This window comes from Dermochelys coriacea, chromosome 25 (assembly GCF_009764565.3).
Source record: "Dermochelys coriacea isolate rDerCor1 chromosome 25, rDerCor1.pri.v4, whole genome shotgun sequence".
Taxonomy (NCBI): Eukaryota; Metazoa; Chordata; order Testudines; family Dermochelyidae; genus Dermochelys; species Dermochelys coriacea.
The window spans coordinates 15,349,452-15,367,993 of record NC_050092.1 but is presented as its reverse complement, the minus strand read 5'-3'; the positions used below and the strand labels follow the sequence as shown (position 1 = coordinate 15,367,993).

At 53.8% G+C, this 18,542-nt stretch overlaps 1 protein-coding gene across 3 annotated transcripts in view; it reads left to right on the top strand.

Moving 5' to 3' along the window:
• The first annotated feature begins 8,515 nt into the window (after window positions 1–8,515).
• Window positions 8,516–18,542, top strand: part of MAST3 (microtubule associated serine/threonine kinase 3) — a 74,525-nt gene continuing 64,498 nt past the window's right edge. For 2 of the 3 annotated variants that reach the window (XM_043502543.1, XM_043502538.1), the window contains exons 1-2: window positions 8,517–8,570; window positions 18,014–18,045. In XM_043502543.1, the coding sequence (XP_043358478.1) occupies window positions 8,532–8,570; window positions 18,014–18,045 (71 nt within the window). In that variant the 5' untranslated portion in view covers window positions 8,517–8,531. Of the gene's footprint in view, window positions 8,571–18,013; window positions 18,046–18,542 lie in introns of all 3 variants that reach the window. The other variant, XM_043502545.1, reaches the window with a different exon arrangement.

The window sequence follows — 18,542 nt, the reverse complement described above, 5'->3', positions numbered from 1 at the left end:
TAGTTCTGAGGCTGAAAATGTGTCTTCACGGCTTAAAACAGGCCCTGGCAAAAATTCTCCAGGAACAGAGGGGCAGTTCACACCTCATCAGGGCATGTATGGGACAAACCCAGCCCAGCCTCACAGGAACAAAGGATGCTGGCCTAGGTCACAACAAAAGGATCTGTTGGACTCTCGAGTGAGTCACCCCCACTTCCATTGGTCAGCTTGGCACAGTGATGAGGTAATGCTCACCTGACTCTGAAAGGGGGGCAAAGCCAAGAGGGAAGAAAGGACATGATAAAAGGGAGAGACTTTGCCATGCTCTTCCTCTCTCTTCCACCTCCATCTACAGATACCACCACCAAGTGACTGAAACGTTGATCAAAGGGGAGAGCCTGGCTGAAAGGCAACCAGCCAGCCTGTGGTGAGAAGCATCTACGTTTGTAAGGGCACTGAAAGAGTTAAGATCAGCTTAGAATGCATTTTGCTTTTATTTCATTTGACCAAATCTGACTTGTTATGCTTTGATTTATAATCACTTAAAATTTATCTTTGTAGTTAATAAATCTGTTTATTCTATCTGAAGCAGTGCGTTTGGTTTGAAGCATGACAGAGACTCCCCTTGGGATAACAAGCCTGGTACATATCAATTTCTTTGTTAAATTGATGAACTCATATAAGCTGGCAGCATCCAGTGGGCAGAACTGGACACTGCAAGACGGAGGTTCCTAGGGCTGTGTCTGGGACCGGAGGTATTGGCTAGTGTCATTCGGTTGCATAATCCAAGGAGCAGCTTACATGCCAGAGGCTGTGCATGAAGAGCCCAGGAGTGGGGAGTTCTCACAGCAGAGCAGGGTAAGGCTCCCAGAGTCAAGGATTGGAGTGACCTAGCAGATCACCGGTCCGGATAACACCAGAGAGGAACGTCACAATCATTAATGATGATATGCTTGTGCCTTGCTGTGCTCTCTGCTTTCGTGGCCAGCTGCCCACGGTGGGAGTGTTAGTGTAGACAGACTCTGGTGCCTGGTGGCACTTTGCCATCTTGTCTAGCTGCACTGGGAGCAGAGGGGGGGTGACAGTGACTGGCTGCTGCTGCCCACGGTGTGGCACTAGTAACGATGGTGGGAACCATTAAGAACACAGCTATGGCTAGTGGGGGCAGCACGTAAACCCCTGGCATTTCCTTCCTGTTTCTGTTGGCCCTGTGAAGCATGGGGTCTGCTGAAGCCATGTGGACCACACAACAGCACGTGCGGGGAAGCAGGCGTAGGGTGGGATCTGTTACTCAGCTCCCTCCGATGGGCAGAAGCTATGAACGTTTGGTGCGGCAGTTGCTGGGGCCTCGTATGGAGTGGCATCTGGGAGCGGGCATCACGCTCCGGAGACGGCTCCTGGGGCCGTTTGACATTTCAGGGACATTCCACAATGACTCATGAACACCGACCAGCGTGGCTAAGTCTGTGCTGGCACCCAGTTCGGAGCCCACCGTGCAGCCTGCCTGAATCCACCGTGGGCAGAAGAGGGCAGCCTCCCTTGCTCTCCCATGATGCTCCATTCTCACAGGGATAAACAACTGGTTCCAGGGAAGCAGCAATGGGTGTTTGTTTCCTGGGGAGGAGATGAGACCCCCTGCGGGTGAGGATGGATTCCTGAGATCCCAAACAGACACAATGTCCCCGCCCGCTGCGCTGAACAAAAGCCCCAGTGAGTGCCACTGCCCGGAAGCCAGCGGCACAAGGGCTGCCTCTGAATGCAAAGCATTTGTCACAAGCCTCCCGTGTCACTGGGAGCCTGGCGGTGTGGCCGGCGCCGCCACATGACCAAATAGATGACTTAAGGCAAACAGATACGGGTGGCACCGTGGCTTGGCATAGAGTCCCCATTGTCTAGACAAAAAGCATCCCTTTCACCGGGATCAGCCCGGGAGGGAAGGCGGCAGGGGCCTGAGAGGGCCCTGGCCAGCCCCTGCCCCTTAAATGAAGGCTGCAGGGCTTTCTTGACATGCTAAAGTGATGAATCCCCCATCACTCCCCCAGCCCCTCTGCCCCAGTGAGCAAAGCCCAGCAGACACTGTCATTACCCAATGCTGGTTCTCCTGCCTCCTCCCCTTATCCAGTCTCCCTCCTGACCTGGGAGTACCCCCACATTTTGTCTTGTCCCTTTGAAGCCACAGGGACAATGCAAGCCCCATGGGAGCTTCTCCTCTGTACAGAGCCCCCTGCCAATGTGGGAGCTGGGTCCCTTGTTATGAGCACTGCACCTGCTCTGAGCCCTTCTGGGGGGCCCAGGATTCACTGGCTTCTTTGGAACCCACCTGTTCCGTTTCTCTCTCATTCACACCCACACACCAGGGTGTCTCTGCTCCAGCAGCTGCTCGCAGCATTTCACATCAACCAGTGGGTCCTAGCCCTTGAAAGGCAAAGGATCTCCCCTTTCTCCCCTCTCTCTGGGGGCCCTCCCCACTCAGCTCCCCACTCTAGACAGCAGTGCAGGTGAGCACCCCATGGGCATTTGGGCCAGGCAGTCTCTTCAAGGCTGGGTTATATTTACTGTCAAATGGAAGCCGATGGGTCTCTCGAGTGGGGCTGGGTCTCTGGAAGGACTCTTCATTCGATACTCTGTTCTTCCACGCACAGGGAACGCAGCTGGGCTTGGTGAAGAGCCATGTTTGGGTTGAAGCAGGCACAAGGCAGATGGATGGGTCTGAGGCCAAGTCACAGCGCTGAGAGACAGGAGGCAGCAGAGAAGGAAAACTCACAGCAGGCCAGTCAGCCAGCCCCATTCCTAATCTCAGGACAAGATTTGTTTCTGGCTGTGGTGGCTACATCCTCCTGCAGGGACCACTAACACACACGATCAGGAAGTGGAGAGCTGAGGCTGCCCATCTGCCCAGTAGCGATTCTAACAGAGCAGCCCATTCAGAGCAGAACGACCGTGTGGGGTCGGACCTATAGTCCATCTAGCCCAGTGTCCTGTCTTCCCACAGTGGTCAGTGCCAGGTGCTTCCAAGGGAATGAACAGAACAGGGCAAAAAGAAAAGGAGGACTTGTGGCACCTTAGAGACTAACAAATTTATTTGAGCATAAGCTTTCATGAGCTACAGCTCACTTCATCGGATGCATTCGGTGGAAAATACAGTGGGGAGATTTATATACACACACAGAGAACATGACTGTATTTTCCACTGAATGCATCTGATGAAGTGAGCTGTAGCTCACGAAAGCTTATGCTCAAATAAATTTGTTAGTCTCTAAGGTGCCACAAGTCCTCCTTTTCTTTTTGCGAATACAGACTAACATGGCTGCTACTCTGAAACCTGTCATAGAACAGGACAGTTATTGAGTGACCTGTTGTCCAGTCCCAGCTTCTGTTCAATCAGAGGCTTAGGGACACCCAGAGCAAGGGGTTGGGTCCCTGACAATGCTGGCTAATAGCCATTGCTGGACCTGTCCTCCATGAACTGATCTAATTCTTTGAACCCACTTATACTTTTGGCCTTCACAACATCCCCTGGCAACGAGTTCCAGAGGGTGACCGTGCGTCTGTTTGTTTTAAACCTGCTGCCTGTTTATTTCACTGGGTGACCCCTGATTCATGTGTTATGGGACGGGGTAAATAACACATCCCTAGTCGCTTTCTCCCCCCCTAGGCATGAATTTATAGACTTACATCATCTCCCCCCTTAGTTGCCTCTTTTCTAAGATGCACAGCCCCAGTCTATTCACTTTCTCCTCACCTAGAAGCTGTTCCATCCCCTTGTCATTGTTGTTGCCCTCCTCTGATTCTTTTTTGAGATGGGGTGACCAGAACAACCCATAGTATTCAAGGTGTGGGTGTGCCATGGATTTATATAGTAGCGTTATATTTTCTGTCTTATTATCTATCCCTTTCTTAACATTTTCTCAGCCTGTTTGACAGCTGCTGCAGTGAGTGGATGTTTTCAGAGAACGATCCACCATGACTCCAAGATCTCTTTCTTAGGTGGTAACAGCTAATATAGACCTGATCATTTTGTATGTATAGTTGGGATTATGTTTTCCAATATGCATTACTTCGCATTTATCAACACTGAATTTCATCTGCCATTTTTGTTGCCAATCACCCAGTTTTGTGAGATCCCTTTATAATTCTTTGGAGTCAGCTTTGGACTTAATTATCTTGAGTAATTTAGTATTGTCTGCACACTTTCCCACCTCACAGTTTACCCCTTTTTTTCCAGATCATTTAGGAATATGTTGAACAGCACCGGTCCCAGTAGAGATTTCCCCCCCCTTAGGGTACCCTGCAATTTACCTCTCTCTACTGTGAAAACTGGCCATTTATTCTTTTGGTCCACCTGGATCCCCTGCTGTACTGCCTCAGACTGTTGGTCCAGCAGGCCCCCCTCCTCTGGTATAGGCTCAGACCGTGAATCCAGCTATCTGATTCCTATACTGGCAGTGCTTAATTTGGGCTGAGGCTTGCCAGGCCTGAGCCCTGGCATCTCTGGGCCTGGCAGTTCATAGCCCCAGTACCTCTGGGCTTGCTGCGTCAGTTCTGAATGGAAAAAATGCTTGAGCCCCTATCATAGAATCATAGAATCATAGAATATCAGGGTTGGAAGGGACCCCAGAAGGTCATCTAGTCCAACCCCCTGCTCAAAGCAGGACCAAGTCCCAGTTAAATCATCCCAGCCAGGGCTTTGTCAAGCCTGACCTTAAAAACCTCTAAGGAAGGAGATTCTACCACCTCCCTAGGTAACGCATTCCAGTGTTTCACCACCCTCTTAGTGAAAAAGTTTTTCCTAATATCCAATCTAAACCTCCCCCATTGCAACTTGAGACCATTACTCCTCGTTCTGTCATCTGCTACCATTGAGAACAGTCTAGAGCCATCCTCTTTGAAACCCCCTTTCAGGTAGTTGAAAGCAGCTATCAAATCCCCCCTCATTCTTCTCTTCTGCAGACTAAACAATCCCAGCTCCCTCAGCCTCTCCTCATAAGTCATGTGCTCTAGACCCCTAATCATTTTCGTTGCCCTTCGTTGTACTCTTTCCAATTTATCCACATCCTTCCTGTAGTGTGGGGCCCAAAACTGGACACAGTACTCCAGATGAGGCCTCACCAGTGTCGAATAGAGGGGAACGATCACGTCCCTCGATCTGCTCGCTATGCCCCTACTTATACATCCCAAAATGCCATTGGCCTTCTTGGCAACAAGGGCACACTGCTGACTCATATCCAGCTTCTCGTCCACTGTCACCCCTAGGTCCTTTTCCGCAGAACTGCTGCCGAGCCATTCGGTCCCTAGTCTGTAGCGGTGCATTGGATTCTTCCATCCTAAGTGCAGGACCCTGCACTTATCCTTATTGAACCTCATTAGATTTCTTTTGGCCCAATCCTCCAATTTGTCTAGGTCCTTCTGTATCCTCTCCCTCCCCTCCAGCGTATCTACCACTCCTCCCAGTTTAGTATCATCCGCAAATTTGCTGAGAGTGCAATCCACACCATCCTCCAGATCATTTATGAAGATATTGAACAAAACGGGCCCCAGGACCGACCCCTGGGGCACTCCACTTGACACCGGCTGCCAACTAGACATGGAGCCATTGATCACTACCCGTTGAGCCCGACAATCTAGCCAGCTTTCTACCCACCTTATAGTGCATTCATCCAGCCCATACTTCCTTAACTTGCTGACAAGAATGCTGTGGGAGACCGTGTCAAAAGCTTTGCTAAAGTCAAGAAACAATACATCCACTGCTTTCCCTTCATCCACAGAACCAGTAATCTCATCATAAAAGGCGATTAGATTAGTCAGGCATGACCTTCCCTTGGTGAATCCATGCTGACTGTTCCTGATCACTTTCCTCTCCTCTAAGTGCTTCAGGATTGATTCTTTGAGGACCTGCTCCATGATTTTTCCAGGGACTGAGGTGAGGCTGACCGGCCTGTAGTTCCCAGGATCCTCCTTCTTCCCTTTTTTAAAGATGGGCACTACATTAGCCTTTTTCCAGTCATCCGGGACTTCCCCCGTTCGCCACGAGTTTTCAAAGATAATGGCCAAGGGCTCTGCAATCACAGCCGCCAATTCCTTCAGCACTCTCGGATGCAATTCGTCCGGCCCCATGGACTTGTGCACGTCCAGCTTTTCTAAATAGTCCCTAACCACCTCTATCTCTACAGAGGGCTGGCCATCTCTTCCCCATTTTGTGTTGCCCAGCACAGCAGTCTGGGAGCTGACCTTGTTAGTGAAAACAGAAGCAAAAAAAGCATTGAGTACATTAGCTTTTTCCACATCCTCTGTCACTAGCTTGCCTCCCTCATTCAGTAAGGGGCCCACACTTTCCTTGGCTTTCTTCTTGTTGCCAACATACCTGAAGAAACCCTTCTTGTTACTCTTGACATCTCTTGCTAGCTGCAGCTCCAGGTGCGATTTGGCCCTCCTGATATCTTTCCTACATGCCCGAGCAATATTTTTATACTCTTCCCTGGTCATATGTCCAACCTTCCACTTCTTGTAAGCTTCTTTTTTATGTTTAAGATCCGCTAGGATTTCACCATTAAGCCAAGCTGGTCGCCTGCCATATTTACTATTCTTTCGACTCATCGGGATGGTTTGTCCCTGTAACCTCAACAGGGATTCCTTGAAATACAGCCAGCACTCCTGGACTCCCTTCCCTTTCATGTTAGTCCCCCAGGGGATCCTGGCCATCTGTTCCCTGAGGGAGTCAAAGTCTGCTTTCCTGAAGTCCAGGGTCCGTATCCTGCTGCTTACCTTTCTTCCCTGCGTCAGGATCCTGAACTCAACCAACTCATGGTCACTGCCTCCCAGATTCCCATCCACTTTTGCTTCCCCCACTAATTCTACCCGGTTTGTGAGCAGCAGGTCAAGAAAAGCGCTCCCCCTAGTTGGCTCCCCTAGCACTTGCACCAGGAAATTGTCCCCTACGCTTTCCAAAAACTTCCTGGATTGTCTATGCACCGCTGTATTGCTCTCCCAGCAGATATCAGGAAAATTAAAGTCACCCATGAGAATCAGGGCATGCGATCTAGTAGCTTCCGTGAGTTGCCGGAAGAAAGCCTCATCCACCTCATCCCCCTGGTCCGGTGGTCTATAGCAGACTCCCACCATGACATCACTCTTGTTGCACACACTTCTAAACTTAATCCAGAGACACTCAGGTTTTTCCACAGGTTCGTACCCCTGTAAGTCTTTCCTTACAAATTAAGTATTGAATACAGTCACTGGATGGGTCCATGCAGCTTTGGGATTCGTACCCCATTAGGGCACTTGGCCTCAGTTGTCAGTGCTTGGTCTGCACAGGGCACGTGAGGATGCTCTATATAAGGCAGCAAATGTGCATTACTTCTCTCCTTGTCTAATTCAGATAGGCCCAGCAAACATTCCCTGCAGCGACTAACATGGCAAGAGCTGCTAAGGAACCCTACTCAGTTAATTGATTTTAGGGACCATTCTGATCATCTAGCCCAGAGTTTCTCAACGGGGGGTCATCACCCCCAGGGGTTGTCCACGTTCATCGCATCTCAGCTGGACGACAGCAATTCAACGTACCTGGGCACGAAACAGAGCTTTCTAGGGGCCACCCCAGACTGTGGATTGAATTTCCCCAGGAACAGACTGTCCCAAATCTCCCCACCTTCCACCCCAAGTGCCAGGAGCATTGCTTGGTCCTGTCTTCTCTCACATAAATGCAGAGCAAGATGTTCCCCCACTGCAGCAAGGCTGAGAGGACAAACGACAGGTTCCCGACGTTAGTCACTGCCTAATGCACTGCTGGAACTAGGGCTTGGATACTATGACACTGCGTGCGTGTGCCAGACAAACCCCACAGTGGCCAAGAAAGTGTTAATGAGCCACTGTGGGCTCAGTCAACCCTGTCCCACCCCACCGTGCCTGCAAGGCTTGGAGGGATGGGCTAAACTGAGTGGAGGGCCCCACTCAGGTCAGTGGGGCTGAACAGCTGATCTCATGCTGATGGCCAGGCCCCTGGGACTGGCCTTGGGTGACTTTGCTGGTGGTGTCTTGCCTGGGGTTTCAGAGACAGGTGCTGGCCTGCCTGAAGGGGGAGGCCCTCAGGCAACAGCCCAGATTCCTTGCAGCTGAGCTGCGGTTTGTCCTGAGCCCAGCAGCTGCCGCAGGTCGCTGTGCCACCCCCCCGGCACACAAGGAAGGGGTAGGGAGCCGGGCCTGGCCAGGTGCTGACAATTTCGCTGCAGCTGAAAAGCAAAAGCAGATCTTGCTACCCCTCCCCCATTCTCTGCTGCCCTCTGGACCGGCTCCCCCCCGTTCAATGGGGGGTTGCTGCGCAGAGGGGCTCCCCAAAGGCTGGGAACCAGGGCGGGGGGCGCAGGGAGGCCACCCAGGGCACCTGCTCCCCGGGACCCGCCCCTAGCTGCGCTGGCCGGACCGAGGGGCCGCGCACCGGCCGCCTAGCCCCAGACCCGGGCGCGGCGCGGCGCAGGGCGGGGGCTCGGCTGACGGGCGCAGCGCGGAGGGGGGGCGCGGCGGCGCAGGTTGCGCGCAGCGCAGGGCCGGAGCGGGGCATGGACGAGCCCGGCCTGCTGCGGCGGCGCGGGCTGCAGGTGAGCGCGGCTTCCCCGGCCTCGGAGCGCCCGGCTGGGGCCGCCCCGGCGGTCGCTTCACCTGGCCGGGTCCCGGCTCCTGTCTCGGGCGCTGCGGCCGGGGGGTTCCCGGGGAACCCGGGCTGAGCGGGGGAGGGAACCGGGCAGCAAACGGAACCTTCTGCAGCGCTGACCCCGGGTCGTGTAGCCTTGGGGCCGGGTAGGGGTGTCGCAGGGTGTGGGGGTGTCTGGGTGATGGGGTGTGACAGGTGGGTGTGGGTGTGACGGGGGCTGTGTCTGGGTGATGGGGCTGTGAGGCTGTGTCTGGGTGACGGGTGTGATGGGGGGCTGTGTCTGCATGAGGGGTGTGATGGGGGCTGTGTCTGGGTGATCGGGCAGTGAGGCTGTCTGGGTGAGGGGTGTGACAGGTGTGTGTGGGTTTGATGGGGGGCTGTGTCTCGGTGAGGGGTGTGACGGGGGCTGTGTCTGCGTGAGGGGTGTGATGGGGGCTGTGTCTGGGTGATGGGGCTGTGAGGCTGTGTCTCGGTGACGGGTGTGATGGGGGGCTGTGTCTCGGTGACGGGTGTGATGGGGGGCTGTGTCTGCATGAGGGGTGTGATGGGGGCTGTGTCTGGGTGATGGGGCTGTGAGGCTGTGTCTGGGTGACGGGTGTGATGGGGGGCTGTGTCTGGGTGACGGGTGTGATGGGGGGCTGTGTCTGCATGAGGGGTGTGATGGGGGCTGTGTCTGGGTGATCGGGCAGTGAGGCTGTCTGGGTGAGGGGTGTGACAGGTGTGTGTGGGTTTGATGGGGGGCTGTGTCTCGGTGAGGGGTGTGACGGGGGCTGTGTCTGCGTGAGGGGTGTGATGGGGGCTGTGTCTGGGTGATGGGGCTGTGAGGCTGTGTCTCGGTGACGGGTGTGATGGGGGGCTGTGTCTCGGTGACGGGTGTGATGGGGGGCTGTGTCTGCATGAGGGGTGTGATGGGGGCTGTGTCTGGGTGATCGGGCAGTGAGGCTGTCTGGGTGAGGGGTGTGACAGGTGTGTGTGGGTTTGATGGGGGGCTGTGTCTGGGTGAGGGGTGATGGAACAATGTGTATAGTGAGGGTGCTGGGAGCCATTGAACCAAACTGTAAACCCTGCATATGATGGAAACCACTTCAAGTCAGGGGGTGCAGCAGCCCCCCCAGCACCCCTAGTTCCAGCACCAATGGTGTGAGAGAGGGTGCTGCATGTGTATGATGGGTGTGACGGGGCTGCATGTGTTTGGGGGGATGCATGTGTGGCAGTGGGGAGTACTGGCCTGGGCCTGATGGGGAACTGAGGAGCTGTGCAGAGCCAGTGACTGCATGTGATGGGGGTGGGGTGCTGAGAGGCTGCATAGCACCCCAGGTGTGTGATGGGGGAGGGTTTGGGTCTGAGAGGCTGCATAGCACCCTGTGTATGTGATGGGGGAGGGGGGGCTGAGAGGCTGCTTAGCACCCTGTGTATGTGATGGGGGGAGGGGTGGGGACAGAGGGTGCACAGAGCCAGTGTTGGCCTCTCTTGCGGGGGAAGGGGGTGCAGCAGAAAAGGTCTCTAAGAATGAGAGTGGCCCTGACCTGGCCTGGCCCTAGGCAGCTTGTTCCCATGTACCGTGTGGGAGTCATTTTGCTCCCCAGTCTGTGCTCTTTGCACACAGTGATCCAGGCTGGCCTGCTGGGGGCCAGGCTGGCGTGTGGCATTGAGGTGGAACGAGGGATGAGTCAGGCCACGAGCCATTGCCCGCAATGCCGGGGGTACCCGTGCGTCCCATGCAGGGGCAACCCCATGGCTGCTCTGAGATTGGCTTTCTGCCTGGCATCACCTGTAGCTCGTGGCTGGCTGCAAACAGCTCCTGGCCTGGTGTCTTTGGCACCAGGGAGTCCAGCAGAGGGTGGGCTTGGTCCCCTGACAGCTGTCTGCCCCCAGTCGTCCCTCTGGAGCATGAGGGCCAAGAGGATGGAGGGGCCCTAGAGCCTGGGACTGGGCACCCAGGGTTGGCCTGCAGAGTGATGCTCTGCATGATGCAGAGGTGGGTGGCTGCAGCACCTGCAGGTGCTCAGCACTGTCTCCAGTGCCCTGGAGGGGAAAGGCCATTTACCCTGGGTTACGCTGGTGAATTCAGAGCCCCATGGATGGGAGGCAGAACCTGGATCAGTAGTGAGGGAAGGGCGAGAAGGGCCACGCCCTGAGCTGCAGCGGCACCGGGCTATGTGAGCACAGAACTCCAGTAACTTCTGCTGCAACATTGAGCAATTGTGTCCTGGCTGCTCCAGCCAGAGGAAGCTTCCCGCTGTGCGTCTATCCATTCTCCACTCAGACTCCCAGTCCGGCGGGTCGGTGCACTCCTATCCCTTCCCCTGCTAATGTTAGGCAGTACCACTCAGAAACCTGTGTGTCCCCCCTAGTGCTGTGTCTATGGCCTCTGCCTGTATGTACACCCTCCCTGCGATTGCCTGCGGCAGGCCCTGCTGCAGGGGATCAGCTGGCTGTTTAGTGAGCAAGGTGTTTAGAGGAGATGAAGGCTGGGTTCTGCACATTCAGGGTACGCAGGACTCGGGGTGGTTTGTGCTGGTCAGACCTAGTGCCCCAGTATGGCTGTGGAGTGGGCAGGCTCCTGTCAAAACTAGCTTGGAAATTCCTTGGGGCAGGGACTGTCTCTTCATTTTTTCTTTAAGTGCCCCATAATGGTGTCTCTAGTTTGCTGTAGAAAGTATAAGATGAGACTGGGGTTACAAGCTACGGGTGTGACACACTCAGGAGCGCGCGCACTACAAACAGCAGCATTGCATGGGCAGTGGTGAGAGGTGGGAGGGGTTAGCCACCTGGGCCCCACGGTACTACCAACCCACCTGGGCCCCACGGAGATGTACTCAGGGTAGTTAGGCTGTGCCACCACTCGCTGCTTCCTATGCTATTGATGCTACGTTATCTTTCGCACGTTCACTCAGTGAAAGCTAGCGAGAGAATGTCTCCGTGACCTGGGAATCCCACCCCCAGTGAAGTTTTATTTGAGAGTCAGGACTCTGGGGCTCTGTTCCCAACTCTGGTTTGCTGTGTGACTTTGGGCAAGTCTCGTTGCCGCTCTGTGCCTCGGTTTCCCCATCTGCAAGAGGAGCTTGTGATGACAAACCCCTGTCAGGGCTGGTCTAGGTGTAAGTGGGCCTGCCTCAGCATAGGGGACTGGGTTGATAGTGCCTTCCAGACGTACAGTTCTGTACTGCTAGGGGCTTGTGAGGTGCAATCGCTGAATGTCAGTGAAACTCTCTGGGCTGTTGCACAAGGGCATGGTGTTACTGTTATTTAGTCCAGCAGCTCCCGGGGCAGGCATGCTCTGCTGTCTGCCTTGTGTTCATCTTTCTCCATTGGAATATAGCAAGTGAAATCATCCGTAAACACCCTGCAGCATGGAGGTGGGATGTGTGGGGTTGGGGTGCATAGGGAGGTGGGGTGTACAATGGCCCTCCTCCCCCAGAGACAAATCCTTCATCAGCACAATTGCTACTCAAAGTCCTAAAATACTCTTGCCAAAACCAGCTCCTTCCTTGAGTGCGTGTGACTGTGCAGGGAGGCAGGTGACAGTGTGGGGTGCTGCGCCATGGAGGGCCTGTGGGGGCATGCACAGGAGGGAGTGTTGTGCAGGAGTGCGGGACATGCACTTTGTGGGGGCTGCAGGAGTTGGGGGGCTGCTTGTTCTGTAGGAACCTGGACAGGAGCAGTTCCAGCTGTCAGCCCCCTGCAGCGTGAAGTGGCTCCCGGTTTCCTGCACTCTCTCCTCTGCTGAGGTTGGGGCATGCGGCCCTTGGATCTAATCTCAAAGCGTTAAGCTTCATGTCCATCCCGATAACAAATGTTTAATCTCTAATCCCTGGCTCCATCCTCACCACAGGGCTCGGGGCTCAACGGCTCCTCCAGGGAACCTGCACAGGGGTTGTCTCCAGCCATCCTCTCCCGAGCATGACACATTGCCTCCCATAGGCAGCCTGGGGAACAGGCATCAGCCACACAGCCCTCGGGATGGCTCCGTGCTGGCCTGGCAGCTTGCAGGACGAGGGCTGCCCAGCCAGGACCCTCTGATTCATAAAAACGCTGCACGAATGTTCCCTGATTGGCCTGTGCTCACAATAGACTTGTTTTCTAAACCAATCAGACTGCACCTGATCACTAATAAACAGGATAGGGAGCATCCTGTAGGAATTATTGAGGGTGGAGAGTAATCGGGCGGAGATAATCTGAGTAATGGGGGGGGTTTACTGGGGGAGGAGATAACTGGAGTAATCGTGTCTCAAACAATTTTACTTGTTTTTTTTATGCGCTATCTCCAAATTTTGCTAAATTAAAACTCTTCCATGCCCTGTCCCACAGCATCCCTGATCCTGCCCTGTCCCACAGCATCCCTGATTCTTCTATGCCTTGCCCCACTCTGCCTGCATCTCTCTGCTGCCTTATTGTTGGCCTTTGGGAGGCAGCGTGGTTGAGTGCGTGGTATTGGTGCAGGGAGCTGGTATTGGTGCATGTATTGGAACATCTGCTGTCTGTTCCCAGCTCTGCTGCTATCCCTCTTCATGTCTCTGTGCCTCCTTCCCTACCTGTGAAAGGGGATATGACATGCAGTCCCCCCCCCTTCGCCAGCAGCTGTGTGGATTACTTAGCACTGTGAAAGACATGGATGCTAAACCCTGCTGGCGGGCTGAGGCCTGGCACATGTGGGCTGCAGGGGGTGGACAGAGGTTGCAGCTCCCAGAACTCAGGATTCTGTGCACAATTCCAGCTGCCCCTGCTCTCACGAGGCAGCGACTTCTCCCTGCCCCTGCCATCCCCTGAGAAACCCTGGCACTCCTGGTGCATCACTGCACTGTGACGTCAGTCGTTGCCATGACAAATGCCTGCCTGCCTCTTGGCATCCCAGCTTTGATCTGGGAAGAGAGAAGCCTGAATGAAAAGCAAAGCCAGGGAACCCCCTTAGCCCCTGGGCTCCTGGCACCTGGGGCAGCAACAGGAAAGGGCCTGGTGAGGCCGCAAAGGACTAAATGAGGCTGGCAGGCAGAGGATGGGGGGTTGGTGCTGTTCTGACACCATGGCATGTACTTCTGGTGCATGGAAGGTTGCAATGCTGCTCAGGCCAGGCTTCTGGACCAGATGTGGAGCAGCTACAAAGCTCCTTCTGAGTGCGATACGCACCAGATGTGTTCAGTGTAAGATCCTTTAATGCTCTGCCAGGTGGGGCTAAGGTTAGTCTAAATAAGGTGAATTGGTGAAGTAAGCAGGACTTTCCTACACCCATGTCCCCAATAATGATGTACTTAAATATGTAAGAATAGTTGTAAGGTGCAGTTGTCATTGTGGCACTAGGCTCGGGGAGCTGGTGGCTGTGCAGCTTGGCTCTCGCGGCGGCGGCAGCCCGGTCCCCTCTGGGCGCTGCACGGCTCTGCCCAGCCCGAACACACAGCGCCACCTAGTAGCCGACCAGTGTAATAGTTTAGCATCGTATTCCATCTTCCCCTTTGCCTTCTACATTTCTACCACTGGCAAAGTTTACATTATCATCACACTGTCTTTGAGGTTCAGCATGGATCAGTCTGTTACGTGTCTCTGAATTGTACTGGTTTTCTAATGACACAAACGGAACATATACCAACTTGGCCATCTGCCTGTACGTTAGTTGCCACGACTGGCTGTGGTGGGTTTGGAATCCTTATGTCATCTTTTCTGCATGCTCCATCCATAGCATTTGCTCTGTTGATTGCTCTTTCTGAGGAACAAATTGTAGATGTTGATGGTTTCTGTTGAACTCCCCACTGCCAGTCTCAATTGCATATTAGCCCTGAATTATTTTTCTATGTGACAGCTGGAGTTGTCCGTCCTTTTTCTCCATCCAGTTTGACACAAACATGATCACCAGGTTCTAGACTCAGCAGTTCTCTGCGTCGCATCTGTTATAAAAGTGTTCATAATCTCTTTTTGCTTTTCTATCCGATTTGGCTAGTCTCTTACTGTCTGGCCACTTTGGAGATTAGATTATTTTCCAAAGTTGGAATGGTAGTTCTGAGTTGTTTTCTAATCACCTGTTGTGCTGGACTATATCCAGGAACTATTGTAGGTGTTGATCTGTAGCTCAGAAGAGCAAAGAAAGGATCTTCCTGCTGTAGCATTTTCATGGCTGTCTGTACATCTATCTCAGCCTCTCCATTTGCTTGTGGGTAGTATGTGCTGCTGGTAATATGATCAAAATCATGTTTAATTCAGAATGACTTCAATTCTGCTGCAGTGAATTGTGTGGCCTGTTGTCGTCACTAGTTCTGGAATACCAAAGTGAGCAAAAATGCTTGTCAGTTGTTCAATAACGCTGTGTCCCAGTTATGTCCTTCAAATACATTATTTCTATATGCATGGAAAAATAGTCCACTATGACCAGATGATATCCACTGAATTGCCATAAATCTGTAGCTAGTCTCCTCCATGGTCTCTGGTGTTTGTACATTGTAGGGTTCAGCATCGTCTCTTAAGTTGATTTGTAGGGAGTCCCCTTTCAAAAGTCCAGTATCATCAAATAATCCATTGAGTCCTTTCTCACTTGGCCCCTCATGTCTGCCAGCCTGCATCTGAGAAGGTCTGTTTTTAATTGTAGCTGCTGTGAAAGGTTTTTATCTGTTAACCCAATAACCAGCCTGTCCCTGATATTTTCATGTTTTGCCATCCCCAAACCACAGTTTGCAGTGAATGCATGGAGAACTCTTTAGAAAACAGTCAACATTTTCTCTTGTTTCTTGAATTCTCTGGTGAAATAAAATGTGCTCTTTCATAAACCACATTTCTCTGAGGTGTAAAGTATACATCAAATGTAACTAGGACCCTTTCCTAGTCACCTCTGTGACTGGCATCAGTAAAGGGAAAAGATTCAAAGATATACTCCGCTTGCTTCACCGGAGCATCGATTAAAGAAGATACCTGAATATCATCCATTTCCTGATGGAGCTTGGAAGCAATGCAAAATCTTGCTTCCAGCCTGTTCACGCTCAAGGTTTGTCACAGCTGATGTTCTCCAGGGCCCACTGGAGAGGGAGAGGTTGGTTAGATCCTGCAACCATTGGTGCTTTGTTCCTTGTTGTTTCTGTTCTCTGGCCCTAGTTTACTTTTGACACCAAGGCATGCCCCTGGACCAGATATGGACGGGCTACAGAGCTTCCTTCTGGGAGAGAGAGACACCAGTCTTTTATGTTCTGCCCCGTGTGGCTGAGGTTATCTTAAATAAGGTGTCAGAGTAGCAGCCGTGTTAGTCTGTATTCGCAAAAAGAAAAGGAGTACTTGTGGCACCTTAGAGACTAACAAATTTATTAGAGCATAAGCTTTCGTGAGCTACAGCTCACTTCATCGGATGCATCCGATGAAGTGAGCTGTAGCTCACGAAAGCTTATGCTCTAATAAATTTGTTAGTCTCTAAGGTGCCACAAGTACTCCTTTTCTTTTTGTAAATAAGGTGTGTTACACACAGCTCCACCTTGCGGCTGGACTATGTAATACAGTTTAGCATTCCATTACTGTACCATGCGTGGGGGTTTCCCCATTCTGTGATGGGGGGGAGACAGGCTGTCCAGGAAAGAGGTGTGCGGGCACATATGCGTGTGCGTGGATGGCAGGGGTGTATGTGGTGGGGTTGTGCTTATGTGTGGATGTGTTGAGTACATGTAGGAAGCACACATGCATATGCATGTGTCAGTGGCCATGTTGTTGGGGGTATAGGTCTGGGGGAGCAGATTTGAGTGTGTGCAAAGGCCCTAGAGTCGTGCCAGTAACTCTGTGTAATTTCACATCTGTGTCTAAGCTGCTTACAGGGGTTGGGCAGGGCTGGGGCAGTGGTGCTGGAGAGGTGCATTTGTTAGCTTGTCGCTGGAGAGTGTGGGAATCTGTGCAGGTGTGGGGCTCAGGGTGTTAGGCCTCTGACTGCTGGCATGGCAGTGGAAGAAGTGCCAGCTTGAGCAGGGGAATGTTCCTCTATTTTAGTGCGTGCACAGGCACCCCCACGTATGAGACACACACAGAACCTACCATTTGTGCATGCACCGTGCACCCCACCGAACTCGCACTGAGTGGAGCCTGTGTCTGCGCCCCTCCGCGCAAAGACATGCACACTCAGATGCAGTTGCTCCCAGCACCACCCTCTGATATTCCCAGGGGCCTCCGAAGAACTGACCTTTGTTCCCTCATGCCACACGCCAGCAAACAGCTCTTGCAAAAATATGCCCGAGGGGAAAAGTAAACAGGGCTTTCATTGCTGCTCGCTGGCTGTTCCACACGTGCTGTGGGCTCATGCTGGGCAGGTGCCAGGCCTCCAAGCAAAGCATCATGGGATGGGCAGCCTTTCACCCCCAGCCCAGGGGCTGAAATGCAGCTTTGCCAGCTGCTGTACAATGTCTCTGTTTTGCTTCCCCTCCTCCATGCGTCTCCCTCCCTCCTGCATGCTAGGGTTAGGGATCTTTGCAGGAAAATGCCACTCACTGTGCCCGACCTGGGCAAGGGAGGGGATCCGCCAGGGCTCTGCAATTTGTTAGATGTTTTCAGGGGGGCGGGGGGGGGGAGTTTACAACTGTGGGAGAAGCTGAGCGTGCTGCTCCCCCAGGACTCGGAACATGAGGCAGGGTCATGGGGGGCTGATGTTCGACATGGCTTGGGTCGCTTTAAGGGCAGTGTCTGTGTAAGCAGTGCCTTGGGGAGAACCCAGACGTGGGGAGCCCAGACCCCCATCCATGCCCAGACCACGGTGCCGACAGCAGTCTGACCCCGAGGAGAGGTGACAGACCTGAGAAGCAGGAAGAAGCTCAGCAGGGCTGCAACTTGCCAGGATGCATGAGAGCAGAGCTGTGGGACGCTGCAGGAGGGAGTGTGCTCAGTCTGCCAGCCCCGGGCTCCCTACTCAGAGCATGGCGTTCTCAGCCTCCCCCGCTAGGCAGAGGTCTGGCTCCCCCAGCCGAGGCGCACACCTCTCCATGTGGGTCTCAAAGACCTTCAGAAACCTCAGTCAGAGAGGCCTTACGGGGCCCCAAAGAGAGAACTGTCCCAGACATGCCCAAGGACCTGCACTGTGCCAGCCTGGGAGTGAGAAAGAGAACCCAGGAGTCCTGCCCCTAGTCCTGTGTGTTAGCAGCCATAACTAGCACCCAGTGGCGAGGCTCACGTGGTGGCACCGCTGGTTGGGAGCTGAAGGAGACTGAGCTGCAGCCATTTGTCTCCTCCCAGCTGGCAGAGGGGGCAAGGGCAGGGGCAGAGCCTGTGGTGGGCTGTGGGATCTGATGTGCTGGCTGGGCACTGTGCCGCCTGACGTACTCCCTGCCTGAAATCCCCTCGGCTGCTCTGTGGCTGCAGCAGTCACGGTGCTGGCAGCAGCTGCCATGGCACGGCGGGGAGAGTGGCTGGCTGACCCCTTTCTTCTCTGCCCTCTCGTTGCAGAAGGAGCTGAGCCTGCCCCGCAGAGGAAACATGTAAGTATGAGCGACGGACGCCTGCCCAGCCCTACCTTTCAGCGTGAGCTTTAAGGTCCAACTGGCCCAGAACCTCTGGGACAGGATTTCTCCTGGGAGAGAGTTCTGGCCCTTCCCTTGTGCAGCAGGGCCCAGTTGGGACTGGATGGCACCGTGGTCCCTGCTGGAGTCAGGGAGGGTGTGTGTGCCTTTTTAAGGGTGTCATTTTTCTTTGCTCAAATCATTTCCCTGCTGGAACGAGCCCCCGTGGTGCGGAGCTCCAGCAATATGCCTCAGTCACAGCCAGCTTTGGGGCTACCCGTGTCAGGGCAAGGCCAGGGGGTTGGGTGCAGCAGGGGCTGTTTGAAGTGCTGTCTCCTTCCGGGCTGCTCTGTGCTCAGGGTGGCTCCGGCCCACACTGGCTCCAGCCCAGACAGCCCTGGAGGCTCTGGCTGAAGTCTCTCACTGGTACCCTGGGGAGGGACTGACATCGGAGCTGCCCACTCACCCTGGGACAC